The following is a 20,643-nucleotide window of genomic DNA, read 5'->3' as shown; positions in this document are numbered from 1 at the left end:
AAAATCTTCCAATGACTGGTGTGAACAGAGCTCTCCCTCTGTTCCTTTCCTAGCATAGTACAAAGGTGGGTGTGTACATTCAAGGTATGTAGATATCTTTAGCAAATGTACAGTATAACACTAAGCATGTTTACTTGAAAGTAAATGCCAGTGAGTTCAACGTGGTTTACTCTCAGTAAGTGTCTTTAGGATTGCAATCTTACATTAATTTTTTCCTTTAATTTTTCAACAGAAGATAAATTCAATTTCCCTCCAAGTCTGGAACCAGGTCACTTCGCATGTCCATATCAAAATCCCTACCCACCCCCCAGTTCTGGTAAAGCACATCAAACTGATTTGCATTTATAGCAATAAATGAATGCTACTGCACAAATTTATTTGTGCAGTGCTGAACAACAGTGCTGAACACACCAGTAGTGTCTTGTCTTTCAAACTCTCTTTACTATTTCAGATTCAGATTCTGTTATATTCTCTGCTAGAAGCTTGACACAAATCATATGTCACTTTATCTGATTAGCTGAAGGGCTGTACTGCCACAGATTATTTTTGCATGTTCTTTCATTTACTCTTTAAAACCAAAAGGGAGTTGTCTAAGACTTTAGGCAATGCAGAAGGCAGTGCTAGACAGTCATCATCCCTAAAACCTCTTCTAAGCACATGTTTATTCTATTGATTTTATTTATCTCTTTGTAGATATCTACAAAGATATGATTTGTTCAGAAAGCTGCTATTCTGGATGATATCTATGTATGGGAATTCAGTCACTCCATTTGCCATGGAAGCCTCCTATTTGTTCAGATTTCCAACAGACTGAACTATGCAGACTGTAGTGTGCATTGCAAATGTTGGCTTGAAATGTTCTGTCAACCAAAAGAGAACACCCAATCCATAGTATTCCTCTAGAAACAGTAGGAGCATGGCTGCCTACCTTAAATAAGGATATTTTCCTGGTAAACGGTTTCTGCCGCTTTCCCCACAAAAATGAATATGGCTTTGCCTACTGATATAATAATAATAATTTATTATTTATACCCCGCCCAAGCCAGAATACCTATGACATGTATTACCCACTCATTTGCTCCCATTCTGCTGTTTGAATATACAATAAAGACATTAGCCCTACATATGTACTCACCACGAGCAACGTCTTCCTCTTAATGCTCCAATATTTTTGTTTAGATGACATGATATTAAATTCCCTTTTAAGAACCATAATTTTTCCATTTTTGAATAACCTGGACAGCATGTCCATGCTGGGGTCAGCTCTTATCTAAATTGTTCTAATCTCCACATTTCTGGCTTTCGCTCCTACACATCTTCCCTCTTTATTTATTATTATTATTATTATTGTTGTTATTATTATTATTATTATTATTATTTTGTTTCAGGTTGTCATCCCATTGCTATGATCACATTCCTCTCTCTTTACACTTCCACATAACTGCTTCTATAACCCTCCAGTCCCTATTTGCAAAGCTGCTCCACATCTCTGTCCGCATACCATGCCTCACATCTCTCCTTATTTCCCCTGCACTCTTTCAACATCCCAACAAGATTTGCTGCTATTGGTGTGCTTTTTATTCCACTGTGAATCTTGCCATGGCACTTTCAGCGACTGTATCATACCCCCTCTCCTTTTCATCAAGTCACTTCCTTCCCTCCTCAAGACTAGCTTCTTCACTATGTGTTTCTAGAAACAGCTTAACCTTACCTTGTACTCCAAATTCTTCCTTACCTCATTTCTAGTTCTCTGTCAAACCATGACCTCTCCGTGTATCCCTGTCAGCCAGTTTAATATAGACTATAAGCGCTCTGGGAAGGGACTGTATCAGCACTGCTAACTAAATATTAAATCAGTCAGAGCTGGGACAAGTCTATTTTTTCTTCGATTAATTTTCTATAATAGTTAGTTATGCAAAATTAATAAACAACAATAATGACAGACCTTTTGCCATATATATTAAGAGAGGCATTGCCTCCCATTGGCTGAAGAGTGATACACCATGGAGAGAGCTGCGGAGCTATCATGGATTCTCTCTCCAGGGGAAAGGGGTTAGGAAAGCAACCCTGAAATAGGTCTGCTTCTGCTGCTTGAATGGTCTCCCCAGAGATCTGAATAACAGCCAACTTTCTAGCTGTACACAAGAAGCTGTCTAGGGAGGGAGGTTGTGAAATCTCCTTTGGGGCTTGAATATGCATCTGCTGGGGATTTTTCTGCTGTACAGAATATTAGGGCAGGGAGACTTAGATGGCACAATTTCTTTCACACACGCAGCAAACTATGTAACACTGCATATATCTCCACATACCTAATTTGCACAAGTGTTCCTCCTTCCCCAGGAAAAGACTGCAACCTTGGCATATACGCACATGTATAGTAGGATCACAACTTGTGCTGATTTAACTTGTGCAACTGCAACCTGACGCGCCTGGTGGCTGGCCAGCTGATATCACACTAATATTAAATGTATGCAAGTCGGAGAGTTCCTTGCCTTGCTTACCGGGCTCGGGAAGGTCTCCTGTGGGTTCTGGAGGCCTTCACAAAATCTTGGAAGCCCTTGCAAGATCTCGTGCAGGCTTTGGAAGGTAAAATTGCTTGTGCTGGGGTGGTTCCAGGGGATTGTTTTGAATATACACAACTTTGGCTTTACGTACTACCCCCTCAGAAAGTAAACCCTGAGCAAGACATGATCCTACTGTATGTGTATATCGCCACTTTACACATGAAGTCAGAAATTGGGGCTGCTCCTCTTGTAACACTATAACACTGCTTTTCAACAGTGATAGTGGCAGGTACATTATAGACAGGGGTTCATCACCCCTCTGAAACAGGAATCCATCCTCCATTGGGAGCAAAGGATGTATAATCTTTTAACAGCTCAAATTGGGCTCATCTTCCTCAGTAGTTCAGTCCTCTGGAGTGTTTGGAGTTGTATCTGCTGACCTTGGTGACTGCAGAGCTAGAACAGCTAAAGAGGGGGGGAAAGAGCTGCAGTGTAGCACTCCTGCAGAAAAAGTGAGAGCTGCAATCCATGCCTCCACTTCTGGCAAAGCGAGTAAAGGCCTTAGAGGATCTCCTGCAAATCCAATCCAGCTCAGGGAGGCAAAACGTGCTTAAAATCTGTAAAAATGTTTCCTACAATATAAGATTCAAGAGAAATGGACAACTGAAGTCCTTTGAACAAGCAGATGGCTGCCTCCAAAGAGATTTTAAAAATCAATATTATAAAAAATATAATGGAAATTGACTTGGAGGGGATAAAAAGCATTATTCAGTTCAATTCAGATGTAACAGATGAACTCCTTACACCAAACACATCACTGAACCATCCGTTTAAACAGTGTTTCATAGACGTGTTGCATTTTCATGTTTTCACTATTTTTCAAATTAACACTGGGGTCACATATCAGTCTTACTTAAAGGGGATTATTTCTAGTCATGGGAGTCTCACTGGGAAGAACACAGCTGGGGAGAAGCAGTTTTCAGTGGAAGCATTCAGCAACTCCTTCCATCTCCCCATGTTGCCCTTTAAATTGTCCTCCCGCTCTCTGGCTTCATAGGAAGCCAACAGACATCCAAATTTAATATACAGGGCTCCCACTGCCACCATCAGATTTTTCCTCTTCTTTAAAACATTCAGCATGTAATGCTATATGCCCTGAGTTCAATGAATCTTTCTTCCTTCCGAGCTGAAAAGAGTTGCAAGCACAGCCAGAAAAGAAATGAAAACATTGAGGAAGCAGTGTGTATGATGTAATGGGACATAGCACAAGTCTGCTCACCTTCTCTGGTGGGCGGCGTTGTGGCTGGGCCTCAGCCCCTACAATGATCTGGCTGGGGGTGGAGACTGACGCCCTCCTTGATGCTGTCTGGCCATGTTGCCGGTGCTAGGGCCCTGCCCAGGGGTGGCCCCGCCATCCCATCAGGAGGCATGGCCGCAGGTAATTTAAACTGCAGTGTGGCCAGAGACAATCCTCTTGTGCCTTTTGCCATGTAATGGGGCATAGCACAAAGTAACCACAGATCTATTCACCTCAAAACAAACTAATTGTATGCAACCCTAAGTGGAACAGCTTGGAGTCCAGTTCCCTCCAACTTACCTGATTGTCCATTGTTGGGTAAACCCAAATTTACTCAACATCAAGATTGGTGTTGTTTGAGGGTAATATCATGTGGACTACACAAATTAAATGTGAAAGCAAACAGCTGCTTTCTGTATCTGATTAGAGTAGGTGTAGCTCAAAAAAGCTTGTCCCAAAATAAATGAATTAGTCTTGAAGGCGCCATAAGACTCTTTTATGTTTCTCCTTCAACTAACATGACTACCTCTCTTGCAGTTAAAATCAATAGTACTTCCAAGTTTTCTAAGTATAGTTAGGACTGAGCCAGGGGTGCTGACTTGCCCCCCACATTAAGGGGGCACAGTCATGTGATGCGTCATGTGAGCCGCCCACAAGACCTGTGGAGGGTGATCTCCGTGCTTGCTTGTCCCAGCCACAGCCCAGGAGCCAGGGTATGGCTGGGACGAGTGAAGCAAAGATCGCCCACGCTCGTCCCAGCCGTGTGGAGTCTGGGTTGCTGGGCAGAGGCTGGCGCTGGGACGTGCATGCAGCTGCGGCAGTGTGTGGGGGCAGCCCCCTCAATATTGGGGGGGCGCTACCCCCTGCCAAAAAGTATTGGCAGAGCTGAAGCCCCCTCCGCCCCCTATACCCAGCACCACTGGACTGAGCTGTTAAAATTGTATGGGCATGACAGGCAAAATCTAATAGCAAGCATTATTTTGTCTCACTGCACCTTTCATGAACAACGTGAAGTCTGCTTTTAACAACAAACATTGTTATAGCTATAGAGAACTGATTTAAATAAAAGTTCTCCAGGAGTACAGTACTGCCTTCATTTCTTTCCTTCTTTTTTGGTGCAGAAAACTTACATTGCCTGTAGTCTTTGGTTTATTATTTATCAATCTTTAATTAGCATAATCTTGCAGATATTGAAATAAAAGAAAAATACACAGTGGTGTACCTAACATTCTCTGTTTCTGTTTGTATGGCAAGCAGCTACACAAGCAGACAGAACTGTTTGCTGAACATTAATTTTTGATTTTAGCAAACGGGCAAGTTCACATGCCTACAAGTGAGCTTGCTTCTGAGCACAACTAATTATATAGCGGAAGAGCTCACCACAAGCACAAATCATAGAGTCAGCTGTGTAGATTCTTCTAATCTTCTCCACAGGACAAACAAATAATTTGCACCAATGCTGTAAAGATTTCATCCTATACCTGGCAAGAAGGGCAGAGTCACCCAGAATTAGGGTGGTATAGTGTGGTTAAGAAGATTGCAGTTGGACTCCTATTCTGCTCTGAAAATCACTGGGTGACTCTGGGTCAGCCCCTGGGCCAGCTTTTCTCACAGGATTCTTGTGAGGACAGAATGGGGGCAAACCCTCATTTATGTTTTCCCAAGTTCCTTTGGGAGAGGGTGGGGGCATAAATGCAAAGAATAAAATAAGTAAAAGGCAAGTTTAGTGTTGATGACTGTGGTCCAGGTCCACTCAGTTGGTCCTTGGGGTGCTGCATAGAAAGGCCAACATCTTCCTTGCTCCCTAACAATTCTAAGTTTGGGCAGCAGCAGGGAACACCGATCTTCTGTCCCAAGGGAATCAAACATGCTCCTACTCTGCAATTGCCATCTATACATTCTGGCACTACAGCACCATTGTTTTTGCAGGCCAATTGCTACATTTCTATTAAAGAAGGAAAACAATATACAAATGTAAATTTTAATCAATATATGACTGAACAGGTTTTTATTCTGCCAGCTTATTCATTAGGAGTTGACGGAGAGAATGGTGAAATGAACAATCCAACGAGCAAGCAGTTTTAATGGTTCCTTACTTTCCCAACCTTGCTAGGTTAGCAAGAGTGATATACAGTTTAACTCCCCGCCTCTTTTCTTCAGTGAACCATGCTTATACATGGCTACAAACTGCCTGTTTGGGCAGACTGCTGCATATCTTTTTTAGAGCACAGTACTCATCCCTGTATTCTCTTGGTGCCAATGGGGAATTTCTTCCCCAAAGCAAATACTAGCTTTAGTAAAAGGATTGTCCTCAGGACTGAAGCAGGGGAGGAAAGCCTTAAATTCTCCCCTCCGCACCTGCTGGTGGAATTTGCATCTTTTAAAAACCTGCATTTTTGTTCAGCATTCATAAATAACTCAGAATTTGGCAGTAGCAGCCTATTTCAAACATTAGGCATGCAGTTCCAGACTCCTATGGAGTTATTTTGTTTACACAAAACACTGCAGAAGTGGGAATACCCCAAACTTTATAGTGTCAGAGATTTGCTGATTTATTGGCTGTTAGGAGAGCTGGACTGACCATGAGGCAGGATGAGGGAGCCGCCTGAAGCAGCACCCCTTAAGGGGTGGCACACCCGTTCAACTGCCAAGGTGGAGGTGAAGGTAGAGGCATCTTCTACTGTAAGGAGCTCACCATATACATTTGAAACCCTTCCTACTTCCCCTTGCTATTCGCTGCCCCATTTTTAACCAATGGCTCATCCCTTCATCGGAACTTGGCTGTATCTTGCTCCTATGGAATGTTCCCATCTGCACTGTGCTGCTTCAGTCAAGGTTTTACATTCTGTAAAATGTAATTTGGCGTCCTCTCTTGCTCCTTGTTCATCTCCTCTTACATGCAACATTGAGCTATGTGGGGTTTTAAAAGGGTCCCCCAGTCCCTAACATTACTATTCAAATGCTATGAAGCTGTTGCTGACTTCATTGCACCAATGTTACAAAGTCACTGCTCCGTGCAAAGAAATGTCATTACCCAATTCACATGATTACACCATTTAAGCCATTTTTTTTATCAGACAAGGAAAACAAGGTGAGAGTTCCCAGAGAAAGCTAGTGTGATGCTTAAAAATAAAAAACACACTTGCTTGCAATTTCATACTTGTTGTAGATGGTTTGAACTTCCTACTTAGGATTAGTGTACTCTTTTGGGGTCATTTAGGGGTGCAGCTTGGCAGATTAAAATAAGGGGCCTTTGGGCTTCCTGTGGATAGAGATATAAAATAATGCAGTACACTACTAGTCTTGCAACTTCCGTGGTAGCATCACACCCACACAGGCATTTCAACGCCACCACTAAAATGCAGCACTCTTTTGCTGTGTGGGAGGTGACAGCTGTTTGACAGTAGTAGTTAAAGTAAACCAGAAGCCACTTAAAGTTGTTGTGAGAAACATCTATATACACTTGAAATTTCAAGATAGCTCTTTTCCCCCTTTGGGGAAATGAAGGGTGCAGGGAGGGCTAAATGGTACTTGGATTCGAGCCAGGTAATCACGGACTGGATTTTATGTCCCATCCAAGCAGCATATGTACCCACAGCAGTGCAGCACCCCACAACACGGTCACAGTGCTGCTTCTGTGCTAATTGAGAAGCCATCTGCTGCCCAGGTATCAGTTCCAGTTCCCAGAGCATCAGGAACTGCACAGATCCCTGACTTTACATTGCTGAAGAAGAATTTTTACAAAGAGTAAGACTTTTAGGACCAGCCCCCAAAACCATCTCCTGAAATAATGCCCTGGAAATCAAAAGGCACTGCTGTGCCATAAACGCTGATCAGATTTTTTATGCGTATGTCACAGTAACTTTTAATCTGATTTAAATAACACCAACTTTAACCCAATTTTATGATTTAGAATGGAATTTTTTTATATCTCCAAAAAGATGTAAAAGTGGTTTAGAAGAAACAAAATTGCTTCCAAATAAATTACTTTTGTAAAATCCTATAAATCAATCTTCTTAATATTGTGCACTAAGAGGCAGGCTTGTGCTTACTGTGCATTTTCCAACCTCCATTTCCACCAACAAAAAATATACGATCCATACTAGAGACTGGGTGGATAATAGATCCAAGCCATGTGACTCCGTTCTCTGTAGTTATAACCTCTAGTTATAAGCTCCCTACTATGCTGAGCATTATCAGATAGATGGTAAATTAATTGAGAACTCTCAGGTTCTGTGCCTCTGGTCTGGACTGCTGAAAGAGCCAACATTGCCCCATGGTGATTTTTGCAACGATCCATTAGATTCTAGCAGAACTGGAGGACTTCACATACATTTCCAGTTAGATGTAAAGGGTATGACTACACCATCTTCCTAGGAAATTCACCATTTACAGTTCATGCTGAAACTGATTACCTATGAAAGCAGCATGACATCTTTCAGGTGCAAATCAAAGCTTTTTTTTAACAAAATGATGGATGACTCATCTACTATCACATTTCATTTAAACTTCAGAAACCCAAGACCAGAATATGCATTCGTAACCATTTCCATATTGCAGAACAGGAAAGAGATATCTGTGTGGTGATACAAGGCTTGGGTACCTTAAGACCTTTCCCTACCTACATTCTTCTGCCCTTACCCACAAGGAAAAGGTCCATCAAGTCAACTCCAGCCTTCATGTACTCACTAGGCAAGGCCGTTACTCCATCAACTCTTTGGCAATCAAATAATTATCATCAGGATCTATCCCAGCAAGTTGCAAAGCATTCTGTCATTTCAGCTTGGTATCCAAACCAAATGCAACCAAATCCAGAGCAGCTCCTTCTTACCCAGGCTTGATGCTTTTGTGTTCAGAAACTAAACAAAATAAAAAATTACTTGCCCGTTGCTGTCACAGTGCTACTTTCACAGGGACCCTCATCCTCTCACAGGCCAAGAAAACATGATCGCTTTGTTCCCCTCAGTCTCTTCAAAAACCAAATTTTGGAGGAGCAAGAGGGAAACTACATAAGATTCCTTTCTGCATTTGTTTTCCTATGAGAATAGTTGTTAATTTCCCCCATCAAACCAATCAAAACATGCACTGCCATTCATATCCTTATCAACCATATATTGAAACCAGCCACAGGAAATGCACTGCTTTTCAACACTGTTAAAATTAAATGAAGAGCCTTACCTCCACCAGATGAGGTGTTGGGTTGAATCCACACATGTTGCAGACCTGCTGCTTACAGGATGTACAGGTATTATAGTTGGAGGGTTCACCGGAGCCCACGTTGATCTCTGCTTTACAGAGGGGGCACAAGACCCTTGCTTTCGGCACTTCCTTTGGCTTAATTACTTGTTCTGCTTTTGCTTGCTTTGCAGCTGGGACAGTTCCAGCCTTACCCTGCATTCCAGGTGTGGTGCCTGGGGCTTTAGGACCAGCTTCTTTGCTGGCATCGCTGAAGACAATTTTCGGAGGCACTTTGCCAGGGGACTGCTGACTTGGTGGGGTGGCCTCTGGCTGGACAGACATGAGTGTGCTTGCCTGGGTCAAAAGGGAAGCCCCAAATCCAAAGAGTTTACCAGTGAGGCCCTCTTGGGGCTGCTCTTGCGCCCCAGCACTGGGGGCAGGGGCCGAAGTCTTAGCTGGAGAGTCTCCCACAGTCTTTCTCTGATCAGTGGATGAAGGCTTTGCTTGCTGATGCTGAGGGGAAGACCTCACCACTTCCTGAGGAGCAGCAGGTTTTGGCTGGGCTTGGCTGGGTGGTTCCCTCTGGGCTGAAGCGGGGGGTGGTTTGGGGGTCTCAGGCTGCATGACACCAGCACTTGGCCTGGGGCCTGGCTGCATAGTTCCTGGTTGTTTCTCTGGTCCTGGTGCCACATGGGGCAGTGGCTGTTTGGCTGGGGAATGGGAAGGAGAAAGTGCCGGGGAATGTAGCTGCTGCTGGCTTTTGGAACGGGGCGCAGTGGTCATGTCCATCCCCAAAGCTCTCTGCATCTGGCAATTTAAACATAACCACTCTTGCACCTAGAAGACAAAAACAAAGAAAAGCCCATAAGGATACATGCACAACTCGGTCTTCAGACAGCTAGACTGGCAACATGAGAACACAGAACCTTTGTCCCTTGTTGAATGTTTCTTTTCCACCCAATGAACAAAACAGACTCAGTACATGTCTATAAACTCTTTCTCCAGAAAGATATTTTGCTACCCAATAAACATCAGGGGTCCATCTGTCAACTATTTCTTTTCTTTCAAGGCCTCCAGTGAAATCTCTGTCTCTAATACATCCAGCATAAATTTGTCTCTAGGACCTAGTTCATGTCTGATGAAGGCCTCGGCCTAAGCATCCGAGGAGAATGTGGGACTGAGGAGCATGTAAGTCCCCCAACATCATCACAGCCATGCCACATTGTTTGTGTGAACATTTTAAAGCTGGTATTATCAAGCAAATGGCAGTGGCAACGTAGCTGGCCTCCACCTGGTGTTATCAGTTCAAGCAGTGGCGGAGGAAGCCGCTCAGCCGCCTGGGGCGCACCATCCATAGGGGCGAGGCTCACCGCGGGGCCTCCAGAGTCTGCCTGTCTCCTCCCACTCAGCCGCCCTACAGCTGGTGGGGAGGCAGTGGGCGAACCGTCTGGGCAGTGCGGAGCCTGCGTGTGCCCAAGCCACTGCGTCTCTCCCAGGAGAGGGTCTGCGCGCACTGCAGACCCTGCGGTGAGTGTCGCCAGGCATTTTGTCACCCCCCTCATTGTTGACACCCGGGGCAGACCAGCCCTACCACACACCCCTTCCTCCGCCCCTGAGTTCAAGCATGAACACAGCCTAAGCGGGAGCACAGCAGCCCTGTGTGCTGCCAAGGAGGCCACCTACAAGTATGAGTGAGACTTAGTTTAGTGGCACTGTTCAGCTCAGTATTCTCCAATGCACTGGCTTATCTGGGAAAACTTGTTCAATGAATGGCCAACCCTGGCAGCAGCATGTGAAAATCATGTAGTACTATGTATACCCAGACAACATGACTTGCACACTGCTGCCAGGTTGGTCATTGACTGAAAAGATTAACCTTTACTACATTCTACAACCTTTCAAAGCTCTGGAAAGCAAACACAGCAGCATCTCAGAGGCAAGATGGAAAGGTTCAGCCTTCCTCACCAGACATATATGGTTGACTGAAAGCAAGACACATTTTCACTCAATACATGTGAAACCCCTAGATACAAAATGAAAACTGTGACATGCCTTGGCTAAGTACTAACAAATGAAACATTCTCCCCATGAGAGAGATACCCAGTGACACAATAATATCTGAATCAAGTTAATTAAAGAGGCTTTATGGGAGCTGCAAATCTTTTGATTCTTTGAATCCCCAGGACACCATGTGACTGTACAAATATTAATATATAACACACTGTTGGATAATCACAGTTCATAAACTGGAGATTTTCTTAGGCAAGCAATTGCCGTCCTAAAAAGCAGCGCAGTCAAGAAAGGTTTACAATACAGGAAAATAATAGCTGAGAATTTCAGAGTAAGGCTGAGACAGTTAGGGCAGCAGCAATGCATATAGTTGCTCTTCTAACCCAAGAAACCCAAAGCATGTATTAAATCCCACCATTTTAATCCTATCCTCCCAATCTCCCTGAACTCTTACTGCTTGCCAGCCCCCCTGGTCCCAAACTATTTCCAAACTGAGGATCCTCAGCCCATGATTAAGTACCAGTTCATCTTCTGGGGCTAAAGAGCTGGAGGAGTCACACATTTGGGCCCTGGCAGTTCTAGAACTGTTGAAATGCTACTGCTGATACGAAGACTTCAAGGGGTGCAAGTGTGACGATCTTTGCAACTGATCACTCCGAAAGAAACGGAATCTACTTTTTCATTTAACCTTGGGAAACTTGCCCTTCTGGTTCTTTACCCACAGACCTAATACTATGTGAATCAGAGCAGAATGCACAGCCATTTTAGTTTCAACATTTCATAGCTTTGAAAGGCTGTAAGCAGACTTTTCAAAAATGAGGAGGTGAGGTAAAACTTTTCTCACCACTGAGAAAACAAACCAACCAATAAGGCAGTAGCGGAGTCAGGAACAAAAAAGACTGCCATTTTCATCCACCTGCCAGAGACACTTATTTGACAACACCAGTTTGAAAATGGATGAAGAGATACACAAAATAGCTTACAATTACAGATATCCTTCACTTCCTATATAATTTTTCAAAATCAACTATTACAAAAATGCAGTACTGCATTAATAAAATGGTTCATCAGTAGTGAAAAGGCTGCTGCCCAGTAGGAGAGCAATGCTTTGTATGCAGAATGGTCCTGAGTTCAATCTTCAGTTAAAGATATCAGATAGCAATACTCAAAAACACCACCGCCTGAGACCCTGAAATGTTGCCTGTAAAAACAGACAATGTTATGCAATACGAACCAATGCCTCAGTGAAAAACAGCTTTGTATGTGCCAGTGAATTATGTGTGTAGAATGTATTAATTTTGCTTGCTTTCTGGGACAATTGCTTCTTGTGTTCACGGTTGCTTCTTGTGTTCCTTTTACACTGGTACAAAAATAAAAATAGGCTGCCTCAGGGAGAGAGAGAGAGAGAGAGAGAGAAGAAAAACTGGAGGAAATGCTTCATAATCAATCAAAACAGCCTCTGCCTTGATATATGCAAAAGGAGAAAGCTAATTTCCTGTGATTTTCAGTACTCAACCAACCACATCTGTGTGTCAAAAAGCATCTGCAAAGCAACTGGTAGCTACGGTATATACCAATCTGTGAAATAGCACACTTATCAGAGATGCTTCCAGTGACGCTGACGCAGCAGTTAGTAATTGCTTTACTTAGCAGGAGAGCTGAAAAGCTGCACTAAGACAGCAGCACTAGGTGAGATTGAACTAGATGTTCCAGCTCAAAGTGTTGTCATCTCTGCAAGCAACACCCCACCCAACTGTACCTGACAACTGCCCAGTTTGTCTACATTTGAAAAGGAAGCTAGAGAAGGATTGGAGAATTTGGTGCAGAAAAACTGGGGAGGAAAGGGGTAAGTACCCCTATTCACCTGCTGCATCTCCATTCAAACTTTACTGATCACAAACTGACTAACAAGGCTGTATTAAATGCAAATGTCTGTGATGTGTTGTTTACCTTGATAAGGCTTCCAGAAGAAAAATATATATTGGCCCCTCAACCCACCCCCTGCAAGCCTATTAACTTCATTCATCCTTCATTCTATTGATTTAGTATCTTAAAATGGCACAACTGCAATGAACACAATACAGACATCTTTTGCATGACTGGCAACACACTCCTATAAATGTTTACTTGGAAGGATCATTGAGTTCAACAGTACTCACTGCCAGGTCAGTATGCATTAAGACTGCAACCTAAACCAGTCTTTAAATCATAATCAAGGCTATAGGTTTCTGTGCAACCCCATTTGTAGTCCAAAGATGAGAAACTGTGTGACTTATGAAAAAATGCAGGAATTGTCCAATAAAGTCACTATTTAAAAAAAAAACAACCCTACCCACAGAAAATCATACCTACTAAGCAGTGCTTTTTTTCTTTAAAAAAAAAAGTTTAGGGGTACTCTCAGTTTCCTACTCATATTGAAATACTGCCCCTTAATGAGGCCAAACTTAGATTCATGAAATGTTTAGGGGTAGGCGTACCCCTGCGTATCCCCAGGAAAAAAGCACTGCTACTAACCATGATATACAGTTGTATGTAAGAGGGTTCCATAACTCTGAAAGCAGAATTAAACCCATCCTAGTCCCAGTGATTTTAAAGGCCTGGCTTCCTGCTACAGCTTCCCCATCCTATAATCACTAACCAACAGAAATCAATTTTATAGGGGCTGAACTTTTAGAGGGGGAACTTCCAGAAAACAGAGCTAATAAAGAATGCCCCCCCACCCTGCGCGCGCGCACACACACACACACACATTCAGAAACTAGACAGCACAACACCTCTGTTATCTGAGAGCAGGTCTTCCAATCAAGACACTGAGCTGTCAATTATAATCTGCAAAACGTTCCTCCAGCAACCCAGCCCAAGGCAAAAGGACAACCCTTCCAGTTCATTAAGAAATACTTCTTGTGTGATTTGATGCCTCACTAGATCCCATTTAGATGTTCTTTGTCCTTTGGCTCCTGGAAAAAACCAAAAGGTCTGAGCACGTGCGTGCATGCAGGTCTTTCTTCGCTGCTTTGCAAGCAAGAAATGTAGGAAAGTCTGCCCACAGTGAGTGTAGATGTATTCTCTGCAGTTCTAGGCTTCTTTCCCTTTGCTGTCTTAAAAAAATTGCAGCCAACACAGCACACCTTCAACATCAGCCCTCTCAATCAAGGCAACAGCATTTAGGGTGCTTTTTGGTGCTGTGCTGAAAAGGGCCATGGGACAGGCACGTGAATAAACAAGAAGCCTCAGGGCCCTGGCTAGTCACTCTTTGTCTTTCTCAGAATTAAAATAGCAACTTGAGAGGGAGGAGGGTGGCCTGAAGGCAACAAGGATCACTGGTGCTCAAAATTGTTTTCATTCACTGGTACCTTATGCCTGAAGCAGAAGCAAACACATAAAGACATTGGATTTTTGTACAGGAGGGGGGGAGGGAGTTTAGCTGGAGGGTACAATTCTGATGCTTTACACAATAGATATTATACTAGAAAGAGCAAACGGCTCTGAGTAAACAGACTTACATTTTATAACCTTAGCGCATGTCGGCATCAATATATTCACACAAAACAGTGTTAGTCTGTGTGGGTCCACATATTTACACATCCCTCCCAAGCTGAAGGCCGCAACACAAGTCTCTTCAGGGCCTCCTTTTACAAACAATGCTGCTACTTCTAAGCGTACAGGCAAAAAGTCTTCTGGCCTACTGCAGTGCAATGTACTGACAGAGGCTGCTTTGCAGCTCCTTCCTGAAAACGGAATGCATCTTAGAATTTGAACTCATTGCCCCGCCATGGGTGCACTATTGTTTTCACCTTGCTGTACTTCCCCACATAAAGCTGTCTACATTAACACAGCTAATATCAGGCTACTGAGAGCTGGAGGCCAACCATTAGCTGATTTTGTTAAAATTAAAGTTAAATATAGCCCCTCAACAAAGAATCAAAGGACAGTTTACAGTATAAAAACGCAAAAATACACAACGTAATAACAAACAAAACAATAACCGTCCCCCCCATACAGATTATTATTCACATGAAAAGCACACATTGTAAAACACCTCAATTTTCACAGGCAAGCTAAAGGTTGTGGCTTGGGAGCAGGCCAGAGGGAAGACCTAACTTCAGTTTGACATTGGGATCACGGTATCCCTTTAACAGGATCCTGGGGGCAGTGCTTTGTCCTGATGCCCAAAAAGGGTCTGATGGGCCATAGCTCCCCAAAATGGTGGTCTTAAGGGTGGGGCCACCCTGATTTGATGTGCATGATAGGGTGACCCTTAACCTTGGTTAACCCTGTCAAGCATCTGTCAGCAATTGGGCTGGTCGATGTTAGGATACACACTCAATGCTGGTGTCAAAACCTGCTAACAGCTGTAATCAATAAAGTTGTGGCCTGTAAAATCCCACTACTGTTGTCTTGTGGTTTGTTGCAACTAATATCATAACTGCCCTGTCCCACCCATATCTCCACTGGGCCTGGGCCAGCAAAACATTTATAAGGCTGAAGCTTCCAGTTTACAGATTATCTCTTCCTCATGCTCGTTTACCATATAGAGTTCTTCCAGTTATAAATTCAGGAATAATTATTCCCTTAGAGAATAGTTTTCAGCTTTGAAATTTTGTTGGAAGGCTACAGGTAAAGTTCATAACATTGTCTATTGTTTCGCTGCAGCTTGCTGTTTATTTTATTTATTTTTAATATTGCATTGTTATGTTGTTATGCACTCAGTAGTATCTTGGGAAGAGCCAATCTTGGCTGCCATCCAAACAGCAGCTTCTGAGGAAGTACTGAAACAAAAATATGTGCCAGAGATTTTAAACAAGGTTATCTATACTACTGGATAACAACATTAGTTGTATTTCTGCATGAAATCTGTACAGTAAATCTATGGATGCATGGGATTTCTGTATCTATTCATCGCATTGATAGGCATATCAGCCTTAATGATTCATATTGGTAGCTCAACCTTGCTGAAATTTAGTTCTGTATTGTTTCATATTTCCATTCACACAAGAGTCTCTGGTTGCTTATTGGGTGTTACATATATTTATTTTATAGCTTGAATTTTTCATTGCCCATATGTCTTATCATTAATTGATTATTCATGTTACATTTTGCTCCATGACTTGGTCATTTTCCATATAAAATTGCCATTTGCTACATGGGCGTAGCCAGGATTTTTGTTGGGGGGGAAGGACTTATGTTGGGGGAGCAGAATCATCGTGATTGGTCAGTTAGTTAAGTATTTCTATTGTTTTACTTGATCTAGGGGGCCAGCTGCCCATCCCTGCCCCCTCTTGGCTACGTCCATAGTTTGCTGAAAACTTCACCAGAAATGGTTACTGTAGAACTTGTCGTGGAGTCATAAACAGAAGATTATTGAGTACAAGCCAGAAATATTCAGCTATGGCAGAGAAACTCTCAAGACAAAAATCCTTAAATCATTAATTAATTTCAGAGACAGAAAATGAAATAGAATCAGATGGTATTCATATTATCTTATGTAAAATGCAAATTGTGTTCTCCAGCATCCTGCTAAAAACATTTTGTGCAAAATGTGCAAAAGAACCTCACAAAATAATAAAAAATAGAGAGCAGGGAAGAGTTCTTTCTCTATAGGTTGCATTAAAATGTAAGTTTTTATTTTGGCTCTTAACTGAACTTTGGTCAGATCACACAGAGAGCCCCCTGATAATAACAAAAATCTGTTCACATATGACTGAATTAGAAATCTCTCAAAGTTGCCCAAGCACTGTTTGTTTTGTTTAGTTACTCAGTGAGCACTACAACATATATACTGAGTACAGTGGTACCTCGGGTTAAGTACTTAATTCGTTCCGGAGGTCTGTTCTTAACCTGAAACTGTTCTTAACCTGAAGCACCACTTTAGCTAATGGGGCCTCCTGCTGCCACCACGCCGCCGGAGCCCGATTTCTGTTCTTATCTTGAAGCAAAGTTCTTAACCCGAGGTACTATTTCTGGGTTAGCGGAGTCTGTAACCTGAAGCGTATGAAACCTGAAGCATATGTAACCTGAGGTACCACTGTACTATGAAAATCAGTTCAACCACTCTGTCCAATTCCTCAGGATTTGTTTGCACAGATTTACATTTCCCCAGTATGCGCCTACGGACATCCTGGGGAAACAAAGCAGGATTGATTGACCTCCTCAACCTTGCACCCCCATGTGGATCTTTGAAAAGATGTCCCTCCCCAAATCGCTAAATCTGTTACTAAGCTATGACCACCCCAACTCTTCTAGGCAACAGGAAACTTTTTGACTTATCTTATAAAAGCAAAATATAAGTAGCATGAAATATGGCCAGATGGTTAAGCATACTGAGGCCTATCCAAGGCCTATGATTACAGTTAAATAGTAATTGGTTAATTTTAAGGAATACAAAATCACAAGACAATTCAAAGTATAAAAGGAAACTGGCTATTACAAAATATGACTAAAAGCAGACCCAAAAACAACAGCACCAGGCTGGAGAAAGTGCAAAGCATAGTTACAGAATTCCTAGCAGCCCTTCTTCAGGCAAATTCAATGCATATACTGAGCTCCCCCCTCCCCTTTTTTTTTAAAAGCATCATCAAATACCTAGATAACTTGAAGATTTGGCATTATTTTTCTTGTGTACTGCTTTTCTTGAACTATGCTTACAGATAATGCCTTCTGTTATGCTGGATGGCACATACAAACAGGTTCCTATCTCCCAATGGATTTGTATTTGTAATTTGAATCAAACAGAGAATGTAATTCACTATGTACTGAAATATCCCTCATATGATTGGTCAAGGGGAAATACTTGAGAAATAACCTAGCTTAAATAACCTATTTTGATTAGTAAATCATCTGCTTATTAGAATAGACTTACCCTTTTGTCAATTATTGTCAGTGCTGCATGCCTTAGCAGCAAGGAAATCTCAAGTGGAAGAAATGGAAAAGATCAGGGCAGTTAACGTAGGGGACTCCTAAGCAGATAACAAATCCGTTTGGTTCAGTTTAAATTGAGATGTTATTGTTCTAGATCTCCCTCACTCACACACAATTGTATTTTAGTATTTTCCCCCTATAATGTAATTTGTTTGATGAAACTTTTATATTGAACCTTTATCTACTTTTATCAACGGCTAGTATAATATGACTGATGAATGAATGACAGGTTGCTGTGCATAATTTTTGCTCCCTGAAACATCCAAAATCTGGAGAAGTGAGTACAGTGGTACGTCGGGTTAAGAACTTAATTCGTTCTGGAAGTACGTTCTTAATCTGAAACGGTTCTTAACCTGAGGTACCACTTTACCTAATGGGGCCTCCCGTTGCTGCCTCACCGCTGGAGCACAATTTCTGTTCTCATCCTGAAGCAAAGTTCTTAACCCGAGGTACTATTTCTGGGTTAGCGGAGTCTGTAACTTGAAGCGTCTGTAACCTGAAGCGTCTGTACCCGAGGTACCTGAGGTACCACTGTATTCTGACTGGGATTTGTGTTCCAATCCACAAACAAATTTGGGAATGTCAGATCAAGCTGGTCACCTGCAAAAAGTGGAACAAACAAATTCCTTCTCCATCCCTAGCTGACACATCACCAAAAACCTCTGATGACCTGCTAGCAGTTTCCTCTGACCCTTCCGTCAGCTCGTTTGCTTGGAGATAGCAATTGAACTGAGAAAGGTATGAGTCCCATGATTCAAAGGCTGGGACAAATGGCAGTAGAGACATGAGTGAAGCCATGGCTCCGATGCTGATGTGGAGGGCGAAGGATGGAACCCAGTGCTCTAGCCAGTACGGTCAGCTCTGAATTGGGTTCTGGTCAGTGATTTCGCTCAGTGTTTCAGCTCAGTGATTCCACTCAGTGAGTGTCCGAATCTGGCTGTGCTCTGATGTCCATCCATCCCACCTTTGTCACCAATATTAAAAAGTGGGTCGACATAGCAGACGACACAGAGATGTCTCCAAGTACTTCTTTATAAGTAAGCTGGAACTGAACTGAACTGAACTGCTCAGCCGGCCTGCTTTTATAGGCAGCCGGGTGTCAACATTGTAACAACAACAACAACAACAACCCAGGGTTTCCCACCTAAATTAACTGATGTGGACCTGAGTGAAAACTATATACACAATACCCCTGGTGGCCAGGGTGAGAACTTCAGTACATAACATATACAGAATAGCATGATGGAAAGAATAGAATCCTGTGGGTCCCCATAAGGCTGTGGCCCCACACCTACCTTCTGGAAACACCCAGTCAAAGCACAGTACTTCCTAACCCTAAATCAGTCAGAAATCCAAGGAGGATGTCATAGCCAATGGTATCAAAGGCCAGCAAAACCAACAGGGATGCAGTCTCTTTGTCTGGCTCCTGGTAGAGGTCTTCCACCAAAGTTAAGGCTGCTTTGGTCCCAAGCTAGGCCTGAATCAGATTGGAAAAGATCTAAATAATGTATCATCAATATCATTAAATTTCTTTATTGCTTTCCAAATTGTTCAGGCCTATAAAGGCTGATTGTTAGGTTAGCTTTACCTAAACAGAACTTGTGCTGACTTATAATAAATCATATTTTAAGTAAGGTAAAAATCACAGTGATGCATGTTGGAAATCAAGCCTTTATCAGGAGAAACTGGCCACTCTCCAGGCACCCGGCTTGATCTCCTGATGACCTCCCTGTCTGCATTCCCCGGCAGGATACAGGCTAGGTCGCGATAGGCGATCCTTCTCAGCATGAGAAGAACACCCTCCCTCTTTCCTGCCCCCCCCCCCGGGGCAGGGGAAAGAAATAGACAGAAACGTATTTACATGCCTTTATTTCTGTCTTTGCAGCGTTACAGAAAACACGTCTGCTCTCTTCAAACTCCAACAGCCGAGAGACAAACTCCTCCTGTACTTCCTGTACAGCTCATATTACACTCTGAGCTAATTCCGGTGCTTCGCACTGTGAATAGACTGTCCCTCTGTTTCCCACGGAACAGTCCCAACATTCCCATTATGTTTTGCTTTCAAGCTACCAGCTCGCGGCCACATTGCTTCTATATCGTAACAATGCAGGCATCCAAATCTGTATCACGACTAACAGGTGCTTTGTGTATACACTATACTTTTAAAGCAAATTTGAAACACATTTCCCCTCTCAAAGAATTACGAGCACTGTAATTTGTTAAAGGTTGCTGGGAATTGTAACTCTATGAGGGGTAAACTACAGCCCTCAGAATTCTTTGAGGTGGGAAATGTGCTTTGAAGGTATACTGTGCACGCAGCCATTCCTTATACACAATACAACCAGGCCGTACACCCATCCCTCCCGAGATCGAAACCTACATATGCTTAAGTAACATGAGAACTGGGTCTAAAAAGATTATGTCAGGGGAAACCTATTAATTTGTGTACCAGCTGCCTCACTTGGGCAAGCTGCTTTAGTAAACCCAGGAGTGCCACCATTTTCAGTCTCCTGCAGAGCTTCTTAATGTACTCTGTGTGACATTTCCAAGGATTACAGCCAGCCACTCTGTAGTGGAAATTATTGCATCATATGGACAAACCACACAGCATCTTCTTGTTAAGAACGATTCCTCTCCCAATATGCACATGATAATATGCAAACAAAACTGCAAGGTGGACAAAGACACTGCCTACGTCTGCTACCTGTGTCTATCCTCATTCTCGCCCTCTTTAAA

The 20,643-nt window shown here is 42.8% G+C and overlaps 1 protein-coding gene across 4 annotated transcripts in view; it reads right to left on the bottom strand.

Annotated features, from left to right (window-relative positions):
• Positions 1-20,643, bottom strand: part of BSN (bassoon presynaptic cytomatrix protein) — a 205,141-nt gene that overhangs the window by 147,211 nt on the left and 37,287 nt on the right. For all 4 annotated transcript variants that reach the window (XM_083488622.1, XM_083488621.1, XM_083488624.1 and 1 more), the window contains exon 3: positions 8,980-9,816. In XM_083488622.1, coding sequence (XP_083344748.1) covers positions 8,980-9,816 — 837 coding nt within the window. The remainder of the gene's footprint in view (positions 1-8,979; positions 9,817-20,643) is intronic.

The sequence above is a fragment of the Podarcis liolepis genome (genome assembly GCF_965112155.1).
Source record: "Podarcis liolepis genome assembly, chromosome: 2".
Lineage (NCBI taxonomy): Eukaryota > Metazoa > Chordata > Lepidosauria > Squamata > Lacertidae > Podarcis > Podarcis liolepis.
The sequence above is the reverse complement of the archived record's forward strand: the minus strand, read 5'-3'. Positions and strand labels throughout refer to the sequence as shown.